Consider the following 20919-nt stretch of genomic DNA (forward strand, 5'->3'; position numbering starts at 1 on the left):
TTCCTGCAGGGTCTCCCCTCCTACCCCCGGTTTTTTTTTGTTTCTTTGTTTGTTTTGTTTTTTTGTGGTACACGGGCCTCTCACTGTTGTGGCTTCTCCCATTGCGGAGCACAGGCTCTGGATGCACAGGCTCAGCGGCCATGGCTCACGGGCCCAGCCGCTCCGCGGCATGTGGGATCTTCCCAGACCGGGGCACGAACCCAGGTCCCCTGCATCGGCAGGCAGACTCTCAACCACTGTGCCACCAGGGAAGCCCTTTTGTTTGTTTTTTAAACAACATTTTACTTTGAAAAAAATACTATACCTTTAGAAAAATTGAAAATATTTTACAAAGAATACTAGTATATTCTACCTAGATTTAAGAAAGATAAATATTTTTGCCAATTTTATGCTTATGTATACATACACATCTCTACCATCTCTCTCTAGTATCACTGTGGTCTCTGTGCTGAATATGAACAGACCTTTTCAAAGAGCCTTGCTTCATTTTAGTGGGGAATGGTACTTAGGAACCAAGCTAGGTATGCTTATTGTTATGTAGCAGTCTCTTAGAATAATGATACCTAATGTAGAAGGAATATAGAAGCAGAAAATCAACACAGTATTTCCTAGTATAATTATTGATTAAGGTAAGGATCATCAATGGATGCTAAAACCATTTAGTAAAATGTTTTGGAGAACAGTGTTTTACAAGGTCTCAAAGTTTCACTCTATAGATTAGTTATTAATTATAAAAGAGAAAATATGCCTTTAAAAAGGAGAGATTTGTTGGTTACCACCATAATAAGTAAGGTCAAGCTTTGCATTGGCAGTGTCACAGAGAGCCTGACATTATATGTATCCTGAGGGTGATGCAATAGGAAAACACTCATCACCTGTAGTTTTCATGCTGGAAATGTTTGATTTGAATTTAATCATGAGGAAATACTCCTGGGACATCCTGCTGGCCTGGACTCTTTAAAAGTATTCAGTGCCATGAAGAACAAAGGGAAGCAGAGGGACTGTTCTAGGTTGGATGAGACGAAAGAGACTTAGTAGCCAAATGCAATGTGTGAATCCGTGGGTTCTAATTTGCTCCTGGATTGGGAGAAAAACAGTTTTAAAGGACATTTTTGAGACAACAGGGGAAATTTGAGTATGGACTGTATGTTGGATGATGATATTGAATTAATGTTGGCTTTACTGTTCTTTGGGGGGTAAGCTTGTATTTTAAAAATATTCATTTAAATTTAAAAACAAATGTAGGCCCGTGCACAGCACGGATGACCCAACACAGCCATAAATAAATAAATAACGGTAAAGCTTACAGAATGTAACATAGTGGTGAGCAATGACTCTTACAGTGTTTTTATTTAAATTGATGGTGATCATGTGCCTGTGAAATGCAGTATTAATAGGGGCAAATTTTAATAATAGTGACACTGGGAGTTTGTAATGTGGAAATAAAAGCATTTGAAGGATCATATTTCTGATAGTGATCATGCTCTGGGAGAAGAGGAACAGGGGAGAAAGGTAAGAAAATCATCTAGGACTACAGAAATAATTCATTAATTTTTTTATAGAGAAGAATAGGGTTATATGTTTGCTAAAAGTAGGAAAGTAATAAGCACAAGCAACAGGGATACTATACATAGAACTTTTACTGTGATAGGGTGTAGGAGGAGGAACAAAAAGAAATTTAGTCTAATAAAAGTGAGGAAGAGAGAAAGAGGAAACAAAAATATTCTGTTTTTACCTGTGATTATATAATACGGAAGAAATAAAGCCAAGTATATATTATGATAATAAATGAGAATCCATCTTTAGGCTGTTGACAGGAAACATCCCTCCAAAATGACAAAGATTGGAAGTAACTGGAAAGAAAATAGTTCCGATAATCATAAAGTAAAAGAAAGTAGAATTAAATACAAATTTGAGATCAGTTTCTCCCCAACTTCAGACCCTTCCAAAGACTTCCCATCACATTTAAAATAAAATTCAGTGCTCTAAGTAGACCTTCTGATCTAGTTCTAGACTACCCTATTCAACTAATAACTGTCCCACTACTGCACTCACACTGGTTTATTTGCCATTTGCCTCAAACACACTTCTCTCTCACTGCATTCAAGCTTCTGCTCAAATGTCACCTCTTTACAGTGGCATTCTTTGGTTGCTCTATGTATAGGTACGATACCTATACCACTCTCCCTTTCTCTACTTAGTTTTTTTAAAGTACTTATTGGTTCCTTTTATATTACTAAATATTTATATGTTTGTTTATTGTCTGTTTCCCTTCTTATAATGTAAACTTCATGAGCACTTGGACCTAAGTCCTTTTTTTTTTCACTGCTATATCCCTAGCATCTACAACAATACTAAGGCCCTCAATAATTATTTTTGAATGCATGAATGAGTATCAAATGAAACAGTCTTCAAAACCAAAAGCCTGAATGAAACAAAGGTAGATACTTTTTAAGGACTAAGCATCCGTAAAAAAGATATGACAGTTATAAACTTTTATATAGCAAACAGTTCTAAAAATACATGGTAAATTTATTAAAATACAGCTATATTGAGGGATTTTAATATAATTCTTCTGGATTTTGACTGTTCAAACATATATAAAAGAGCAAGGGGGGCTTCCCTGGTGGCGCAGTGGTTGAGAGTCCGCCTGCCAATGCAGGGGAGGCGGGTTCGTGCCCCTGTCCGGGAGGATCCCGCATGCTGCGGAGCGGCTGGGCCCGTGAGCCATGGCCGCTGAGCCTGCGCGCCGCAGCAGTGAGAGGCCCGCGTACAAAAAAAAAAAAAAAAAAAAAAGAGCAAGGGTATACAGGATTTGCACAATATGATTATAAGCTTGATTTGATAGATACACACAATCGTACTCTTTATTCAACTTATTTGTAACTTCAAAACCAATACTTATATTGCTTTTGCTGGTCATTCACGGGCCTGTGCATATGCAGAGTGGTGAAAAATTTGAGTTGCCTGAGGCTGAATAAAGTGACACTCAGCCTACATTTTCAGCTCTCATACTGTAAACAAGTATTCTTTTCTCAGTTTACTTAGTGCCATGTTTTTCACATTTTTATGCTTTTTGTTGGTAGTTTTACTGTTTAAAATAGCCCCTCAGGGTAGTAGTCAAGTGTTATCTAGTGTTCTAAGCACAAGAAGACTGTGATGTGCCTTAGGGGGAAAATATGCTTGTTAGATTAGCTTCATTCAGGCATGAGTTACAGTGTTGTTGGCCATGAATTCAATGTGAATGAATTGACAGTACATATTAAACAAGGGGTCTTTCAACAGAAACACACTTTTATATAAAACAAGGTTATGGGGACTTCCTTGGTGGTCCAGTGGTTGAGAATCTGCCTTCCAATGCAGGGGACGTGGGTTTGATCCCTGGTCGGGGAACTAAGATCCCACATGCTGCGTGGCAACTAAACCTGTGTGCCACAACTAGACAGCACACATGCCGCAACTAGAGAGAAGCCCACAATGGAGACCGAGCACAGCCAAGAGATATATATATATATATAAAAACAGAAAACAAAGCAAGGTTATGTGTTGATCGGTTGCTGAACTTGTGACGAGAAGCTTGCAGGAATCTAATCCTGTATTTCCCTTAGCATCAAGGATTCACCATTTGCTAATTCAGTGTTCATAGCTGATAACAAAAATTGGAAGAGAAAGAATTGTTATTCTATCATATGCCACTTTTTTTTTCTTATCCCAAGCCTACTTCACCTGTTTATTTTACTTGCCACAGATCCTTGTTGCATGAGTTTGTGGCTCTGTTGCAGGAATACAGATAGGAGGTAAAGGTAAATGTTATAAATTGTACTGATGTAAAGTTATAGTGTAGCTAACGTGTTGGGAGATGGAGGAAATGTAAAGATTTATTTTATTTTACATATTAAGGAGTCATACACAGTTTAAAGTTAAAGAAAAAAAAGTTTGTTTATTATTTGAAGTGAAAGTAACTGAAGATTTGAAAATAAAAATACATCAGGAAGAAGGGGAAGTTGTGATGCCAGTGAGCTAAATTCTTCATCTTTTATGGAAAGGTCAATAAAGAATTATTGAAATGTAGTACATCCAGTGGAATACTCTGCACCTGTTTGAAAGAAAGGAAGTAGCAAAGGAAAAGGGGAATGAAGAAGCTATGTATTGATTTGGAATTTTTCCAACATAAAGAGAAAAGAAAGCAATGTGGGACAGTCTGCATAACGTTATCTTTTGAGTAAGAAGGGAGGAATCAATGAACGTATATTTAATTTGTTAGTGTAGACATACAGCCTTAGAAAGATGATAAGAAATGAACTGAAGAAGTTTGTTTGCATTACCTATTGAAAATTTTACAATTTTTTAAAAAAGTGGTTGCCTCTTGGACTTTCCCTGGTGGCACAGTGGTTAAGAGTCCACCTGCCAATACAGGGGACGGGGGTTTGAGCCCTGGTTCGGGAGGATCCCACATGCCGCAGAGCAGCTAAGCCTGTGCGCCACAGCTACTGAGCCTGTGCTCTAGAGCCTGTGAACCACAACTACTGAGCCTGAGTGCCACAACTACTGAAGCCCACGTGCCTAGAGCGTGTGCTCCACAACAAAGAGAAGCAACCACAATGAGAAGCCCACGCGCTGCAAGGAAGAGTAGCCCCCCACTCGCCGCAACTAGAGAAAGCCCGTGCGCAGAAATGAAGACCCAACACAGCCAAAAATAAGAAATTAATTAATTAATTAATTAAATTAAGTTAAGTTAAATTAAAAAAAAAAGTTGTTGCCTCTGAATAGTAGGACTAATGCGGGAGGGAAATATTTATATTTCTGTAATGAAATTTTTTCTATGTGCCTGTGTTGCTTTTATATTTTAAAAAATGTCTCATGAATGTTTGCAAAAAAAACAACTCTATTCTCGCTTTGAAGGCTTCAAAAGTCTGTGTGTGCTTGCATGTGCACATACTGTATGTATGAATGTATAAATGATTATGTACTATATTTTGTCACACTCCCCCCCACCTGTGCTCCCTTTTCCTCAATAACTTGAAACTTTTTGTATTGAGATATAATTCACATACCATAAAATTGACCCTTTTAAGGTGTACTTTTCAGTGGTTTCTGGTATATCACAAAGCTGTGCAGCCATCACCACTAAGTCCAGAATATTTTTGTCACCCCACAAAGAAATCTTACAAACATTCCCAGCAGCTCTTCATTCCCCTGCTTTCCTACCCTACACTTCATCCCCTGGCAACCACTAGTCTACTTTCTGTCTCTATGGATTTTTCTCTTCTGAACATTTCATATAAATGGAATAATAGTACATAGCATTTTGTGTCTGGCTTTTTTCACCTGGCATAATATTTTCAAGGTTCATGAATGTTGTAGTATGTATTAATACTTCATTTCTTTTTATGACTGAATGTTTCATTGTATTGATGTGTGTCACATTTTGTATATCCATCAATTGGTGGACATTTGGGTTGTTTCCGTTTTTGACATGAATAATGCTGCTGTGAACACTCTGATACAAGTTTTTGTGTAGACATATATTTTCAGTTCTCTTAGTTACGTACTAAGGAGTAGAATTACATCACTGTGATATTGACACAGGAAAGAAAAATAGACCAGTGGAACAGAATAGACTTCAGCAGCAGAGCCGTTCATATATAGTAACTTGATATATGACAAAGGTGAAACAGCAGTGCGGTGTGGAAAGGGTTGTCTTTTATAATAGATGATGCTGGATCAATTGGATATCCACATGGGGAAAAAACAACAACTTGACCTTCATTTCATGCCATGATGGAAAAATCAATACCAAGTGACTGTAGATCTAAATGTGAAAAATAATAAACCTTTAATAAGAATAATGACAGATTTCATAAATAGGTCACAAAAGGCTCTAGCCATAAAGGAAACCATTTGATAAATGAAACTGTTCAAATGATACCAATGTATGAGTGAAAGGCCAAGTCATAGAGGATTCATACCAAGGATATGTAAAGAATTCCTACAGATCAAGAAGGAAAAGACACACAATCCATGGTCAGAGTTTTAAAAGCCAACTTGTCCTACCAAGCCTATAATGAAAATTAGTAGAAGCATGCCCCATTCTTTTAACTCTACATTTATTCTTCATAGAGGCAGTCCTTCTCACCTGTAGCTTTTAATTTATTATACTATATATGTTTTGTTTTATTTATGTCTGTATTTCTAAGTAAGACTATTATAGTTCTTTGTCTTTTTCTCTTTTTTTTCAGTTTTAGATATTTATTGACTTCCTGTTATAGAAGATGAGGCGTTAACTCTTAAGTGATCCAACCCTCTACCCCTGTAGAAATACTCAAACTTCCCTGACCCTATCCTGATTTAGAAATATTTTAGTTTTGGGTTAGGTCATTATTTCATTGTTTATGTTATGACTAAATTTTATTCACAGCTGTGAGAGAGATTCCATGATTACGTTTTTTCTTTTGTACAACTTTTTGTTTTTCCTAGAGTTGATTTCTTTCTTTAGTTTGTTAGTGTTCAGTGTAAGCATCCATATAGTCTCCAGCAGAGGTGTGTAAACCTCTCATTTTCAAATATAAATTTATTTATTTTATTCTTATATTTCTGTAGACATACCCCTGAAATCTTCCATTCTTCCATTCTTACCTAGGCTAGTTACTCTCTGTTTCTTCTGGGTGCCTGTCATCCTGGAATCCCTTTTCTTTATCATCATGGAAATTCCTTTTGTGTCTGTCCCGTGTTTGAGTTTCTGTTTCTTGTATGCCATATTTTCCTCTTTCTTGGTTTATTCTTTTGTTTTGGTGGAGCAGATTCTCTAGTCACTTCCTGAGAAAAGGTAAATGGGTAGTCAGCATTTTGAGACCTTGCATATTCTCCTCTTCCCACTTGGTTGTTAGTTTGGGTGTAGAATTCTAGGTTGGAAAAACTTTTTTTGTGTGTGGTACGTGGGCCTCTCACTGTTGTAGCCTCTCTTGTTGCGGAGCACAGGCTCTGGACGCGCAAGCTCAGTGGCCGTGGCTCACGGGCCCCGCCGCTCCGCAGCATGTGGGATCTTCCCAGACTGGGACACGAACCCACGTCCCCTGCATTGGCAGGCGGATTCCCAACCACTGCGCCACCAGGGAAGCCCTGGAAATCATTTTAACAGAATTTTGAAGGCATTGTTCCATTGCTTTCTAGCTTCCAGTGTTATTCCTGAGCACTCCAGTGCCATTCTCATTCCTGATCCTTTGTAGATATTCCTGTTTAGTCTTCTCTAGAAGCTTCAAATCCTTGGCATTTCAGTTTGTTTGTTATAATGTGCCTTGGTATGGATCTTCATTGAACCAGTGTGCTTGGTTCAAAAGTGTGTCCTTCCAATCCAAAAACTAATGTTTTCCAGTTCCTTTTTTTTTTTTAACATCTTTATTGGAGTATAATTGCTTTACAATGTTGTGTTAGTTTCTGCTGTATAATAAAGTGAATCAGCTATATGTATACATATATCCCCATATCCCCTCCCTCTTGCATCTCCATCCCAACCCTCTAGGTGGTCACAGAGCACTGAGCTGATCTCCCTGTGCAATGCAGCTGCTTCCCACTAGGTATCTGTTACATTTGGTAGTGTATATATGTCAATGCTACTCTCTCACTTCTTGAAAAGTCTTGAATTATTTCTTTGATAATTTTAGGTGATTCATTTTCTCTTTCTTTTTTTTCTTGAACTCTCATTTGGAGCAGTACCTCTTGGGCTGATTCTCTAGTTTTCTTTTTTTGAGGTTTTTTGGTCTCTTTCTGGGAAGATTTCTTCAACTTTATCTTTGAATTCATCCTTTTTTTTTTTCCTGTGTGTTTCAGCTATCATATTTTTAATTTCCAGGTGGTTGTCTTTTTTGGGGAGGGGGGTGGTTCTTTTTTTTTAATTACAAAAAATGTTATTCATTTATTTATTTATTGGCTGCACTGCACAGCATGCAGGATCTTTGTTCCTCAACCAGCAGTGGAAGTGTGGGGTCTTAGCCACTGGACCAGAAGGAAAAGTCCCCTTGGGTTGTTCTTGAAATGTTTCATTTTCGTAGTTGGCTGTCACTAGGATATTAGTAATAGTTCTGTGTGAATTTTTTTTCTGCTCCCTGGGTTGTCTTTTTCTTATGGGTTTTTAAAAAATATTTGTTTATATTTTTCAGACATCTGGTGATATTGGGCTTTGCATATCTATGCTTTAGGCACTGAAACACTTATTGGAAGTATTGTTTGAGTAGGCAGGACTTATTACAGTAGGATGACTTGGCTGGGTCATTTTTCTGAGAGATTTTTGATTCTTGGTGTCTGTAAGTCTTGTCTCTTGAGATGGTTTATTTTCCTAGAGAGAAATTCTGTAGTCTCCAGCCTGTAGAGTTTACGTTTGGCTGCTGACTTTCCAGATTTTAGCACAGGAAGGTGCTGAGTCTCTTCATTTAGTGTGTAGACATGCACTTAATGTCTTCTCTTTCCTCAGCTGTGCCTTATGTGTCTCAATCCAGAGTTCTCCTGGCTCACCTTTTCCAGAGATGAAATCTTACCTCCAATATCTATTATGACAAGCTAGCCATCAGTCATATCCTTTGTTGTTCTCATGAATGTAATATGTTATCTTTCTCTGGCTGCTTACAAGATTCTTTTCTTTTTTAAAAAAAAATCATAAATTTTTAAATGAGGTATAGGTGACATTTAAGATTACATTACATGTAAGATTAGATTACGTGTAAGATTAGATTACATGTGTATAGCATAATGATTCCATATTTGTATATGTTGCAAAGTGATTACCACAGCCTAGTTAACATCCATACTTGGTTACAGTTTTTTTCCTTGTGATGAGTTTTAAAATTTACTCTCAGCAATTTCCAAATATGCAAATACAGTATTATTAACTATCGTTGCCATGCTGTGTTACATCCTCAAGACTTATTTATTTTATAACTGGAAGTTTGTACCTGTTGACCCCTTTTATCCATTTCTCCCCTCTACCCACCCCCGCAACCCCCCCTCTGCTGGCAACCACCAGTCTCTTGTCTGTCCATGAGCTTGGGTTTTTTTCTCTTTGTTGTTTTTGAAGATTCCACAAATAAGTGAGATCAGAAGGTATTTGTCTTTCTTTGACTTATTTCAGTTAGCATAATGTCCTCTAGGACCATCCATGTCGTCGAAAATGGCAAGATTTCCCTTTTTTAATGGCTGAATAGTATTCACTCACACACACACACACACACACACACACACACACACACACCCCACATTTTCTTTATCCATTCATCAATTGATGGACACTTAGGTTGCTTCCATGTCTTGGCTATTGTAAATAATGCTGCAGTGAACATTGGGGTGCAGATATCATTTTTTCCCATTGTTTTTTTTTTTCTTTTTTAACATCTTTATTGGAGTATAATTGCTTTACAGTGATGTGTTAGTTTCTGCTTTATAACAAAGTGAATCAGTTATACATATACATATGTTCCCCTTCCCTCTTGTGTCTCCCTCCCTCCCACCCTCCCTTTCCCATCCCTCTAGGTGGTCACAAAGCACCGAGCTGATCTCCCTGTGCTATGCAGCTGCTTCCCATTAGCTATCTATTTTACGTTTGGTAGTGTATATATGTCCATGCCACTCTCTCACTTTGTCACAGCTTACCCTTCCCCCTCTCCATATCCTCAAGTCCATTCTCTAGTAGGTCTGTGTCTTTATTCCTGTCTTGCCCCTAGGTTCTTCATGACCTTTTTTCTTCCTTCTTCTTAGATTCCATATATATGTGTTAGCATACAGTATCTGTTTTTCTCTTTCTGACTTACTTCACTCTGTATGACAGACTCTAGGTCCATCCGCCTCACTACAAATAACTCAATTTCGTTTCTTTTTATGGCTGAGTAATATTCCATTGTATATATGTGCCACATCTTCTTTATCCATTCATCTGTTGACGGGCACTTAGGTTGTTTCCATCTCTGGGCTATTGTAAATAGAGCTGCAATGAACATTTTGGTACATGACTCTTTGAATTATGGTTTTCTCAGGGTGTATGCCCAGTAGTGGGATTGCTGGGTCATATGGTAGTTCTATTTGTAGTTTTTTAAGGAACCTCCATACTGTTCTCCATAGTGGCTGTATCAATTTACATTCCCACCAACAGTGCAAGACTGTTCTCTTTTCTCCACACCCTCTCCAGCATTTATTGTTTCTAGATTTTTTGATGATGGCCATTCTGACCAGTGTGAGATTTGTAGTTTTGATTTGCATTTCTCTAATGATGAATGATGTTGAGCATTCTTTCATGTGTTTGTTGGCAATCTGTATATCTTCTTTGGAGAAATGTCTATTTAGGTCTTCTGCCCATTTTTGGATTGGGTTGTTTGTTTTTTTTAATTGAGCTGCATGAGCTGCTTGTAAATTTTGGTGATTAATCCTTTGTCAGTTGCTTCATTTGCAAATATTTTCTCCCATTCTGAAGGTTGTCTTTTGGTCTTGCTTATGGTTGCAGATATCGTTTTTAGTTACTCTTTTTGTTTTCTTCAGATAAATACTTGGAAATGGAAATGCTAGATCATATGGTAGTTCTATTTTTAATTTTTTGAGGAAACTCCACACTGTTTTCTATAGTGGCTGCACCAGTTTATTGTATTAGCCAAAAGTTTCGTTCATTTTTCTCCATAAGATGGCTCTAGTATCAGTTAGTTGTCTTTAACTTCATTCCAAACAATTTTGTTAGATTATATGTGACAGCTGTCATATCAGCATGCATTTAAAAAAAAGGCTTACCAAAATTGGTGAATTTTTGTGTAGCCATTTTAATACTGAAGATGGAAGAAAAACAAATTTTCGGCCTATTATGCTTTATTGTTTCAAGAAAGGTAAAAATGCACCTGAAACACAAAAGAAGATATGTGCAGTGTATTGAGAAGGTGCTATGACTGATCGAACATGTCAAAAATGGTTTGTGAAGTTTTGTGCTTTAGCTTTCTTGCTGGATGATGCTCCATGGTTGGGTAGACCAGTTGAAGTTGATAGTGATCAAATCGAGACATTAACTGAGAACAATCAGCGTTATACCATGCAGGAGATAGCCGACATACTCAGAATATCCAAATCAAGCGTTGAAAATCATTTGCACCAGGTTGGTTATGTTAGTCGCTTTGATGTTTGGATTCCATATAAGTTAAGCGAAAAACACCTTCTTGACTGTATTTCCGCATGCACGTCTCTACTTAAACGTAATGAAAATGTTCCATTTTAAAAACAAATTGTGATGGGCAATGAAAAGTGGATACTGTACGGTAATGTGGAACAGAAGGGATTATGGGGCAAGCGAAATGAACCACCACCATCCACACCAAAGGCCAGTCTTTATCCAAAGAAGGTGATGTTGTGTATATGGTGGGATTGGAAGGGAGTCCTCTGTGATGAGCTCCTTCCGGAAAACCAAATGATTATTTCCAACAAGTACTGCTCCCAATTAGACCAACTAAAAGCAGCACTCAACGAAAAGTGTCCAGAATTAGTCAACAGAAAATGTATAATCTTTCATCAGGATGATGCAAGACCGCATGTTTCTTTGATGACCAGGCAAAAACTGTTACAGCTTGGCTAGGAAGTTCTGATTCATCCTCCATATTCACCAAACATTGCACCTTTGGATTTCCATTTACTTCAGTCTTTACAAAATTCTCTTAATGGAAAAAATTTCGGTTCCCTGGAAGACGGTAGAAGGCACCTGGAACAGTTCTTTGCTCAAAAAGATAAAAAGTTTTGGGAAGGTGGAATTATGAAGTTGCCTGAAAAATGGCAGAAGGTAGTGGAACAAAAGGGTGAATACGTTTTTCAATAAAGTTCTTGGTGAAAATGAAAAATGTGTCTTATTTTTACTTAAAAACCGAAGGCACTTTTCGGCCAACCCAGTACATTCCCACCAGCAGTATAGGAGGGTTCCCTTGTCTCCACATCCTTGCCAACACTTCTTATTTCTTGTCTTTTTGATAGTAGCCACTCTAACAGGTATGAGGTAAGGTGGTTTTTTTTAATCTTTGGTTTTCAACAGTTTGACTACGATGTACCTAGGTATGATCTTCTTTGTACTTATCCTGTTTGGGGACATCAGTGAGCTACTTCAATCTGTAAATTCATGTCTTTCACCAGTGTTTAGAATTTTCTTCCTATTGCTTTTTCAATTTTTTTTTTTTTTGCTCCTTTTTCTCTCCTTCTATGACTCCAAATTCATTTATGTTAGACTACTTAATAGTGTCCAACAGACAACTGCTTTTCAGTATTTTTCTCTCTATATTTTAGTTGGAATAATTTTTTGATCTATCTTCAGTACTTTCTCCATTCTGCTGTTAAGCCCATACAGTGAATATTTTATTTTAGAAAGTGAATTTTTCAGTTTTGCTATTTGCATTTGGCTCTTTTTTATATTTTTATTTCTCTGCTGAAATGTACAATTTTTTCCTTTATTTATAAGTTTATTTTCCCTTGGTGTCTTGAACATACTTGCAGGTAGCTGCTTTAAGATCTTTGTTAATTCCAATACCTGGGTTACCTTGTGGTTGGTCTCTATTGATTGTCTTTTCTCTTGAGTGTGGGTAACATTTTCTTGTTTCTTCATATGCTTAGAAATTTTCTGTTATATACTGCATACTGTGAATGATACATTATAGTGACTCTGGGGTTTAGTGTATTTTTCTGGAGAGTGTTAATATTTTGGTTATTATTTGTATTAGCAAGCAGTTAACTTGGCTGAACTGAAATCTAAACTATGTCTCCCCACAGAGGATGGCAGCTGATGTCTCTAAGTCATTTTAGTCTTACCTGGACTGCTTAGAGTCTGATCCGCTCTTGCATAGAACAGTGACCAGTCAGAGACATGGGTAGAGTTCTTTGTGGTTCTGTCTCTTTGTGGTTCTTTATTTTCCAGTATGTGCCTTCTTACTTTTCAGCTGCTGTGGTAGCTCCAAACTCTGCTTTTCAAGCCAGAAAGACTGCATCTTTTGATTCACATTTCAACTGCTCTGTGCAGCTCAATCTAGGGGTCTTCCCTCAGGCAAAAGCTGTAAAAACAGGAAACCCATCCAGTTCTATTTCCTCCTTCCAAATATTGTCTCCTAACCAGATTCTGCCTATTTTTGGCTGCTCAGGTGCCTTCAGGTAGTTGTTATTTATATTTTTTTCCAGAATTTATTGTTATCTGAGGGAATGTTGGTGTGATAAGAGGTATTCTGTTATTACTCACGGCAGGATTTGTTTGTTTTAAAAAGTAAAAATCTCATGTATTTATATTATTTCCAGTTCAATTCAGAACTATAAGGTTTTTATTTACATCTTTATCATCTTTCTTCTATACCAAGAATTGTGGTTCTGAAGGACATAAAGCAGATGATAGAATTAGAATATCACATAATTATTTATTTACTCCTTTCTATATCTCACACACACAGCAGTCTCAACAATGTGTACTATCACAATGACCAAAGAGATTATGGAAAATAGTTAAAACATTTTTTGCTTGTGCTTTCCATGAATTTCCATAGCACAGTTTTTAAAAAAATTGTGTTAACAACTTTGCATGCATTTAGCCATTAAATTTTATACTCTCTTCCTTGTACTTCTCATTTAGTCTTTATCAATAAGTAAATAATAATATTGCTTGCCATAAATTCTTAGGTTGACACTATTCATTTTGGTTGTCTAAAGCTTATTCTCTAGATTCTTTCGGAAGGGCTCATGGGAGCCAGTGTTTCCCAATTTTTGGCCTTACCTTAAGTTTATCTGTGTCTTCCATGTGATAAAAATCAGTTTTACCAAATATAAGACACTTAATTCAGATTTTCTTTTCTTGAATATCTGAAATATGTTACTCTGTTTTCTTCTGGCATAAATAAAGTGTTGCCTTTGAAAAGTTAGATGTTGGCCTTCTGGGCTGAATTCTTAAGTGTACACAGTGCTTTGGTCAGTAGTTTCAGGTTTTGTTTTTTTCAAGAAAGTTTTCTTGAATTATAGTCTTTACTGTTTATTCTCTTATGGTAGTGCTCTTTAAAGACTTCTGTTATCTGAATGTTGGATCCTTGTTACTTCATCAAGTTGTAGCTTTCTCTCATCCTTTTAATCTCTTCATTTCTTTTGATTTGGAAACTGTTCCTCCATTTTACCTTCTCATTCTCTTAAAGGATTATCTGTTGTATGTGTTTTCTCTTGTGTTTATTCAGGCTTAATCTTCATTTCCTTTTTTTTTTTTGCAGTAAGCGGGCCTCTCACTGTTGTGGCCTCTCCCGTTGCGGAGCACAGGCTCCAGACGCGCAGGCTCGGCGGCCATGGTTCACAGGCCCAGCCACTCCGCGGCATGTGGGATCTTTCCGGACTGGGGCACGAACCCATGTCCCCTGAATTGGCAGGCGGACTCCCAACCACTGCGCCACCAGGGAAGCCCCTAATCCTCGTTTCTGAAAAAAGTTTTTTCAATTTCTAATGCTTTCCTGAGTTCTGTTACCTTATTTCTGAGTTTTTTGAAATCTGATTTATGTTGTTCTTGCTCATCTTGAGTCATTTTTGTAATGACTTTTATCTCATTTTGAAGTAGTTATAATTTTCACCTATTTTGTGGGCATATATTTCTGGTATGCTTTTATTATCAGGATGTAATTCTGTATCTTTTTTTTTTCCCTATAATTTCATAGGATTGACCTATATCATTTTCTGTTGCTTACTTTTTTATGGTTTAGGATGGCATTTCTTACAGAGCTCCCTCTACTGTTGTTTTTGGGAACTCTTCAAAAGTGTGGCATTTGCTTTCTATGATTTCTAAGGCTTTGCTCCCTTCCCCACTATTCTCATTCCTTAATCTTCATTGTACCTAATGTGCTCAGTTTTGATTCCATGCTCAGTAGCTTATCCTCATTGTGACACTGTTAGTGAAGGATCAGTTTTAAGAGTTCATAGAGGCTAACTGCCCCAACTTCAGACTTCAGGAAAATGCAGAAACCCAGTTATAGCTGTTTTGAGAGTCTCTGTTCTCAGATGTGCCAGACACTCTGTTTTCTTCTGCTTCTCATACCATGCAGGTTCTATGGTTGTTGGTTATTTGTTCCCACTTGCTGTTTTAGGGAGATTTATGTAGATTTCCTTGTCACCCAATTTTGTTGTAAATATTGTATGTGGGTTTGGGGATTTAGGGATGCTCAGAAATGTTGCCACTGCCTCCATTGTCCTTGAATCTTTATAATTTATCACTTTTTTTTTTTTGCTGTACGCGGGCCTCTCACTGTTGTGGCTTCTCCCGTTGCGGAGCACAGGCTCCGGACGCGCAGGCTCAGCGGCCATGGCTCACGGGCCCAGCCGCTCCGCGGCATGTGGGGTCTTCCCAGACCGGGGCACGAACCCGTATCCCCTGCATCGGCAGGCGGACTCTCAACCACTGCGCCACCAGGGAAGCCCTATCACTTTTTAATTGCTGTTTATGATGTTCTCTTTTTCAAGTTTGATAATCATGCCCTAATTAGATTATAATTCCTCTAGTGCTTGAATCTTAGTTCAAATGCTATTTTGTGTTGAAAATAGCCTTTACAGTGTCCAGCATAGCACTGGACATATATGTAATGTATCATATCAGTCATCAGTTTGGAAATTAGTCAGTCTAAGAGTAATTATAGGTTAATTTGCAACCTTGTAATGGTAGTATTAGCAGCTACTCTGACAAATTGAAGGGAAACGGATTGTACATGAAGTTCATTCATATGTCATCTTTGGCATATATGCTAGAGTCTGCCTTGTCTAAACATTCCTGGAAGACATTGATCTAATGTACTGATGGTCCAAAAAAGTCGACAAAGTAATAACCATCATAGAAACATATTGGAAACAGAAAATGTTATCCGCCATAGTGATAGTTCATTACTGTCACAGTTCAAAAAATATTGTAAAGGAAATTTAAACTCTTCAGAGTGACACAGTTAAAATGGTCAAGTTAGTAAAAGATTTTTTTAAAAGGCTAAACCCAAACAAACAGAAACCAGAGATTGACCAGTTTGTTAATATGAAGAGGCAAAGGGGTGTGGGTGAGATATGATGGAATTTCATAAGATTGTGATGAAAATTAAGGAACACAAATAATACTTGCAGTTAAAGGAGGCATTAGTTTTTATACATTGGGTAGTAATTTTAGGGATCTTTTTATCCTAGCAGCATCTCACTTCCTTTGCTTCTGAATTTGATATTCTAAAAAGTCAGCTAACACAAGTCAGTTCCTGAAACACAGCAGAACTTTATTGATTTGATAAAACTTTCCAAGTATAGTGTTAAGAAGTTGCTGTTTCTTATTTTTACTTCATTTGTCTTCCCTATTTAAAGGAATCATATTTTATTTTTAATTATAAAGACATTATTTACTTTGTAAAATGTTCCATTTAAAATTACTCCTAATTTTTACCTTTTTAAAAATTTTCAACAGGCCTCAACAAATAATGAAAGCTCTAATCACAGTTTTGGAAGCTTGGGATCTTTGAGTGACAAAGAATCAGAGGTAAGTAACTTCATTTTAAATATGGTGCTATTAATAAGTAAAAGTTGGAATCACTTTTTTTTAATTAATTTTTTTCCTTCTTTAATACTTGTGCTAAAGGTTAATCATTGTTAAGTTTTTTGTAGGAGCATTTTATTCTGTTTTGTGAAGCACAGCATTCAAACTGAAGACTGTATTGGACATTAGAAAGAAAATATAGTTTCTTTGGTTATGTAGGTGAACTTGTACATTAATGGTATTGACAGGTATTCTTAAGTTACTAGCCGTTCATAATTCTAAGAGATGAACGTGGTTTTGCAATACGTTGTATTTCGCAGTTTTCTATTATTTCTTGTTCTGCTTCCCTCTTAGTTTGGTCCTGAGTAAAGGTTTGTTTACTTTCTGAGATACAGAAACACATTTTTTTTCTCTTTTTGAAATTTCTTGTGGGATTTCATGCTGTTGGTTTTCACTTTACATATTTTAAAATATCTGAAAAATCCCCTCCTCCCCCACCCACTTACTCTCCCCACTAAGAAAATATATGGAATTTTATAAGTAGGTATTTGGATCCATGGTATAGTTCACGTTGAGCATGATATTCTTGATGGCATTTTAAAAAATGTTTAGACAGGAGGTTCTTTGGGTAGTAGCATTCATTTGTTGATGCTGCAACTTCACTTTTTGCAGATACAGTCTGTAATATTTCCTCTTCTCAGATTATGGAGTTCTGTCACTTACTTTTCAACATTTGTGTGTGTGTGTGTGTGTGTGTGTGTGTGTGTGTGTTCTCCCTGTCAATGTTAACTTCTGCTTGATCCATTTTAGTCTTTTTTCTGCTTGGGTTAGTATAGATATATCACCATGATAATAATACCATAGGTCATTAGCACCCAGTAACTCTTAGGCATTTGGTTTTGGTGTTTAGTGGAAGGGGAATATCAAAGGTGGCATCTTTTTAAGCCCTGTGTTATTGAAAGCATCTAGGAATCTCTAGGTAGACAGTTTTGTGGAGTTCTGTGCAGGCACCCTGACACTCCAAAGGAGTGTGGCATAGGGCTCTCACTCATCAGGCTTTCCCTTCCACAGAGACATCTGGCAGGCAGCTGAAAGGACTGTGCAAGTGACGGGACTTTATCTGCAGTAGGTTCCCTTGAGGTAAGCGTTAGTAGCCCCTGTAGCACCAGATTATCACAGTTTAGTTTTTATCAAATTAACACACATTAAGTCCTTAAAAATTGTAGGTTTAGATCTTGTCAAAGTACATTTTTTTCAAAGACCATATCAAGAATGTTTTCACTTTATATTTCCTGGATTTTGGAACATTTCTTGATACCTCCACAGATTTGGGTCTATATAGTAATTTCACATGCCTCCTCTTTTCATAGGCTTTTATGTTATGAAGGGCAATAAAATAATTTTAGATATTTCTCTTTTCTGTTCACCAAATCTAGTGTTTCTTATGGATTTTTTTAATAGAAAAACATAGTAAAAGTTAGACCACATTTAATGGTTATATATTTCTATGTTCTTTATAGGTATCTGTATTCCCAGTATGAGTTGGTAGATGCAATATTTGAATTCTTCCAAAAGAATCAGTTTGTAAGAAAATACCACTTCCCTTAAAAGAATTCTAAGGCTCATTTTTGGCTATGTTCTTAGGTTAAAAAGAAATTTTTTTTAAAGACCATAATGGTATTTGCACTAAAATACAATTTCGGTTCACCATTGGATGTACTTAGCTTTATTTGTGTAGAAATTTTGACATTTGGGGACACGATAGAAAAATCTTAAAATTTTTTGGCTTTTGCTGTTCTGTGTTCTGTATCTGGAATTTCTGCAAAATAATGGTTAAGTGGCATAATATTTTGGAAATGACTATGGATTATATGTTTTCCTTAAAATTTGAAGAAGGAAATTTGGGGGGTGGTCTGTCTTTCCATTTAAGAAGTGATTTGTCTGGAAAATGGTTCCCAGGTTTTATTTCTGTACTAGATGCTTAATGGACTCCCTTGGGTTGAAATTTCATATATATCACGATACAGATACTCATATAAGTCATGAATAAAGTTGGCAGTAAACAGCTGCAGGATAGAAGTACTTCTTTTTTCCCCCAGTACACCTAATAGTAAAGTTCATGTAGTATTTCGTTGTCTGCTGATGTCATTTTATTCTTTTGGTAATCCATCCCCGAACCATCACATTTTTAAAAATAACAGTTTTTGTTTTTATGGACAAATAGTGCTGAAAGGTTTATTATTATTATTTTTTAATAGCAGTTCTCTACCACTCAGGCTTACCCCACCCTGCTCTCCATTCTCTTAGCTTTTCTTCCTGGTATTTATTTCCACATTTTAATATAAATAATATGCATATCTTTTTTGGTTCATCAATTGGACATTATCTGTGACTTCCTCTTAGTATTTATGAAGATTTTAACCTACTAATAACCCCCTGCTTTCTATCCTCTTCTTAATACTGTTTTCAGACACTCAGAACCCTCTTGTTTTCATCTGTTCTTTTACTGTTAAAAGTGAAAAGCATCTGATATTCACTGTTGGGTTGATTAAATCTACTTCAACTGAAAATTTTCATTGCAGTTTATATATGAATTAAACTTGCCTTTTATTTCTAAATGTAGAGTTGTTAAACAGAAAGGGTTTTTTTTTTTAATAATGAAATCGTCTAGTAGATAGGAAGGTGTTGGTCTTGTTTTGCTTTATTTTACATTACTCTAGGTCTTATTCAACAGGCTCCAGAAATTTTCAGTAAGCATTTGTTACATATCTATTATCTTCTAGCCTGTGTGCCCAAGCACGGAGTATATAAAGATGAATAGGATACAATTCCTGCTTTCACATGAGATCAGTGTCTAGTAGGACAAACAGTTTCATAAACAGTGTGAGCTATGCTGTAATAGATGTAAGCACAAGGTACTATAGGAGCAAAGAGCAGTAAACCCCTAATTCCATCTGCCTGCAGGCGAGAGGTAGGGAAGGAAGAGAAAGAGAGGTCTTCCCTCAAAGAACAGACGATAGGGACTTCCCGGGTGGCTCAGTGGTTAAGAATCCACCTGCCAATGCAGGGGACACGGGTTCGAACCCTGATCTGGGAAGATCCCACATGCCGCAGAGTAACTAAACCCGTGCGCCACAACTACTGAGCCTGCGCTCTAGAGCCCGCACGCCACAACTGCTGAAGCCCACACACCCTAGAGCCTGCGTGCTGCAACTAGTGAGCCCACATGCCACAACTACCAAAACCCACATGCCTAGAGCCCATGCTCCACAACAAGGGAAGCCACCGCAATGAGAAGCCCGCACATTGCAACTAAGAGTGGCCCCTGCTTGCCACAACTAGAGAAAGCCTGTGCACGGCAACAAAGACCCAACACAGCCAAAATAAATAAATAAGTTAATTAATTAATTTAAAAAAAACTAGTCTCTTTATCTTAAAAAAAAATAGAACAGGTGATAGTTAAGTTGTTAAGAAAGCCTATGGATTCATCCCAGAGGACAAGGGCAAAGTATGAGAAGAAAGCAGGCAGAGGCACTAGGATGTGCTTTTGCTTTTCCATGGAAGCATGGCACATAGTTTTGTTCAAGATGTAAGGCAGTGGTTCTCAATCCTAACTGCCTTTTAGCTCACCTGAGGAGCTTAGAGAAAACCAAGCTGCCTGGGTGATTCATCTGGTTTGTAAACTTCTGGTATAGAGAAGATATGCAAGAATGGTGAAAGATAGGCAGGGGTCAGGGTTTGAATGCTCTTGTATTTCATAGTAAGGAATTTGGACTTCTTTCTAGGAGATGAAAGGAGAGGAAACAAAACAAGTAGAGATGAAGAAGGCTCCCTCAGGGGGCAATGTATAGGATAGGATGGGAGGGAGGTGATACCTAAGTTGGGAAGACCATTTAGTTAAGGAGTGCTGCTGCCTTTACAAAACTCCAAGGTTTAACAGGAAGAAAAACTTCAAGTGGAGGTTCTAATTACAGTGTTCTCAAGTTTGCCTTTTGGGCCCTGCCTTCTTTGGATTTTGTAACTATTGATGCTATCACCACTCAGGCCCATGCTTCTCAAACTTTAATACGCAAGTGAATTACCAAGGATTCTTACAGGTCTGGAGTGAGTGTTTGCATTTCTGACAAGCTCTCAGATTCCACTAGATTTTAAAAGTAGAAGCAGTAGGGCTTCCCTGATGGCGCAGTGGTTGGGAGTCCACCTGCCAATGCGGGGGACACGGGTTCGTGCCCCGGTCCGGGAAGATCCCAAATGCCGCGGAGCAGCTGGGCCCGTGAGCCATGGCCGCTGAGCCTGCGCATCCGGAGCCTGTGCTCTGCAGTGGGAGAGGCCACAGCAGTGAGAGGCCCACGGACGGCAAGGGGAAAAAAAACAAAAGTAGAAGCAGTAGGGTTTGATGACTGAATTAGGGTAAA

The 20919-nt window shown here is 37.5% G+C and overlaps 1 protein-coding gene across 1 annotated transcript in view; it reads left to right on the plus strand.

The window, feature by feature from the left end:
* The window catches only part of TLK1 (tousled like kinase 1), a 151880-nt gene that overhangs the window by 50390 nt on the left and 80571 nt on the right, over positions 1-20919 (plus strand). The window contains exon 3 of the mRNA XM_007446344.1: positions 16436-16507. Within this exon, the coding sequence (XP_007446406.1) occupies positions 16436-16507 (72 nt within the window). The remainder of the gene's footprint in view (positions 1-16435; positions 16508-20919) is intronic.

The sequence above is a fragment of the Lipotes vexillifer genome, unplaced genomic scaffold (genome assembly GCF_000442215.2).
Source record: "Lipotes vexillifer unplaced genomic scaffold, Lipotes_vexillifer_v1.1 scaffold2000, whole genome shotgun sequence".
Classification (NCBI taxonomy): Eukaryota; Metazoa; Chordata; class Mammalia; order Artiodactyla; family Lipotidae; genus Lipotes; species Lipotes vexillifer.